At 38.3% G+C, this 3,250-nt stretch overlaps 1 protein-coding gene across 1 annotated transcript; it reads left to right on the plus strand.

The window, feature by feature from the left end:
* The first annotated feature begins 216 nt into the window (after nt 1-216).
* Nucleotides 217-3,250, plus strand: LOC131061834 (serine/threonine receptor-like kinase NFP). The gene has a single exon (XM_057995673.2). It carries the CDS (start codon nt 796-798, stop codon nt 2,722-2,724), a length of 1,929 nt encoding a protein of 642 aa, XP_057851656.2. The 5' UTR covers nt 217-795; the 3' UTR covers nt 2,725-3,250.

The following is a 3,250-nucleotide window of genomic DNA, read 5'->3' on the forward strand; positions in this document are numbered from 1 at the left end:
ATTAATGATTTTCAATTTGTTTAGTTTTATTGTAATCATATATACTTATTAAGCTCGATATCCTTCAATTTTGAACTGGTTCTACGAGATATATGTTCTCTTTGGTTGGAGAAGTTCATTCCTAATTAGTATTAAAAAAAAAAATTATCAAAAGGAAATAGAGCTTGTTAAACTAGGGATTACATCTTGAAATTTTATGCTGCATCATTACACAATAACATGTCGAGTAGTCATCAATGAAGTCACCTTGGACATATGATGTGGCATGATGGTAAGGACTCGACAAAGACCAGGCCAAATGTTTGTCTTGCATTGCGGAATTTCATGGTCTGCAGACACTGGAATTGGATCCATTACGTAGATCAGTTGAATGATTAGACAGCCCAGATTAAAAAAGTTTTGGGTATTGGCCTGCCTTTCCGGGAGACCAGTTAAATGATTAAGACTAACCTTTCACTAATTTTCTGTTACTGTCTTGTATAAAGAATAAATATGCTCTCTGGTCATTCACCTTGCATTCAAAGTTATGTTAATGCCTTTGGCTGGCTTTTACGGTTCTGTTTGTTTTTTCCACTGTTTTTGTTAGTTGTTATTATAATCTTCAGCCTTGTACTGTCAATTTATCTTATGTTTTCTCCATAAAAGTTATACTTTTGAAAAAGAAAACAAGTTCTCATGTTTTCATCAATCTTCCAGACTAGATATACCTATATGCTACTCTGAATTTGCATTGTTCAAAGTTTGAGCATTAGAGATTGTAGTGAAATCATTGCATGTTTATAGGAGGTTAGATTTATGGGTAACCCTGTATTGTACTGTTGGTTTCTAGTTTTACTTCTTCAGGTATGGCATATCCAAGCTCAAGGCAGTGAGGCTTCTAATCTTACAGGCTATACTTGTTCTGATGGTCCATCCCCATGTCACACATATGTTTTTTACAAAGCACAGGCCCCTAATTTCCTTACTCTTGACCCTATCAGTGATTTGTTTGGAGTGAGCAAACTGATGATTGAAATGGCCAGCAATTTGGTGGATGAGAACACCCAACTGGTCGATGGTCAACTACTGTTGATTCCCATAGTATGTGGGTGCATGGGGAATGTTTCTCAAGCCAATGTTACTTATTGGATTAGTGGAGATGATACATTTTATTTGGTTTCAACTCAGAAATTTGGGAACCTGACAACTTATCAAGCTGTGGAATTGGCGAATCCAAAGCTGGACGTATATAATCTTACAAATGGCACAGAGGTTGTTTTCCCATTGAGATGCAGATGCCCAACAAAAGAACAACTGAAGAAGGGTATGTCCATGCTTATTACCTATGTGCTTGATCAAAATGATACATGGGCTAGTATAAATAGAAGTTTTGGTGCTGATTATGAAGAATTAGTCTCTGTGAATGGACGAATAGATTTTGATAGTAGTGCTAGCAATAGTATTTTGATTCCTGTTTCACAGAAACCTGTGCTACCTCAGACTCTGGATTTATCAATCCCTCCTATTTCTTCCTTGGATGAGGATGGAAAGGGAAATTCACATAGGGTGCTCTTAATAGGATTCTCTGTTGGTGGGCTGGTAGGACTTTTAGCTTTTGGGTCAGCTTATTTGATTAGACAAAGGTCTTCAAGACTAGCAAAAGTTTTTGACAATAGAAAGCAGCCACCATGTCAGAATTTGAAAGTAATGACAAGAAATGAAAGTGGGCAAGAGGAGCTTCTGGCTGGTGTGAATGATTGTTTAGGCAAGCCACTTACCTATTCTCTTGATACTGTAAGAAAGGCAACCCAAAACTTTAGTCCTGTGTTTCATATAGAGGGCTCTGTATACCGAGGCATCATTCATGACCAAGAAGTTGCTATCAAGCACATCAAAGGAGACGTGTCTCAAGAATTGAAGTTGTTGCTGAAGGTTAACCATGGGAACTTAGTCAGACTAGAGGGTTTTTGCATTACTCCTGAAGGGCAGTCTTATTTGATCTATGAATATGCTGAGAATAGGTCTCTGAATAGATGGCTTTATCATAATTATAGGTCATCTAATACACTAAAGCGGGGATCATGTTCCTCAAGCTCTGTATTTCTGACATGGAAGACAAGGCTACGGATTGCTTTAGATGTAGCCACTGGGCTTGAGTACATTCATGAGCACACAAATCCAACTGTTGTCCACAAGGACTTGAAAAGCAGTAATATTCTTCTTGACAGTAATTTCAGGGCAAAAATTGCAAACTTTGGAATGGCGAAATCTCTAAAAAGTGCAGTTACTAAGCATATCAAGGGTACTGAGGGTTACATGGCTCCAGAATATCTTGCCCATGGACTAGTGACACCAAAGCTTGATGTTTTTGCTTTTGGAGTTGTGCTTCTGGAACTAATGTCAGGCAAAGAAGCGATTGTGAGAGATGAAAATGGAGTTCCTATTGCAGGAAAGGCAGGCCTTCTATGGACCCAAATAAGGTCTCTTTTAGAAGGAAAAGATGCAGAAGAAAAACTAAGGAAATGGATGGATCCAAATCTACAAAGCTCATACAATATAGATAGTGCCGTCAGTCTGGTTGTAATGGCAAGGGCATGTGTAGAAGAGGATACTAAGGCCAGGCCTAGCATGGGAGATATTGTTTACAAACTCTCCAAGTTGTTGGACGCCTGTGTGGAGTGCAGTGAATCTTCATGGGTGATGGACGAAAGCATGGAGATAGTAATTCCAATTGCCGGGAGGTGATTCATTTCTTCTCCAAATCTGTTTTACTGGTTAGCTGCTGGGTCTTCTCTGAAAGCAGTAACTGTTGCAAGAATAGAAGAAATCAAGAAGAGAAAATTCTATGGGGTCATTTTATCTAGGGCAAATGAAGGGAAGTGTATGTAAATATTGTTTTAATGGTCAAAGCAAGCTTGCAAGTGGGTTATCTAAGGTATTAGATTTTGTTGGATCCTTGCCACGTTTTGTAAACCTGATATATTAGAATATACATGTGCTGATCAATATCTCAGTTACCTAAATGCTGCATGAAGTCCTGAATACTCTGTTAAGCCCTTCAGCTTTTGTCTCCACATCTCTAGCCATACGGAAACCTCTAACATATGTCAAGAGAAAAATATACATTTGTTAAGCCGTTGTACACCACAGATGTGAGGACAGGGGAGGCTCTGGATTTAATCATTATGATTATGTCTTAGAAATTTTCAGTTCCTCATCTGTTTTAGGTTTGTCCTGAACAATTAAATGAGTTTGGCTTGGCTTCTTGTAT

The sequence above is a fragment of the Cryptomeria japonica genome, chromosome 4, assembly GCF_030272615.1.
Source record: "Cryptomeria japonica chromosome 4, Sugi_1.0, whole genome shotgun sequence".
In the NCBI taxonomy this organism is placed as follows: Eukaryota; Viridiplantae; Streptophyta; class Pinopsida; order Cupressales; family Cupressaceae; genus Cryptomeria; species Cryptomeria japonica.

What these genes read in the sequence shown, in the direction of transcription:
- LOC131061834 (XM_057995673.2), top strand. Translation starts at nt 796, where the DNA reads ATGGGTAACCCTGTATTGTACTGTTGGTTTCTAGTTTTACTTCTTCAG.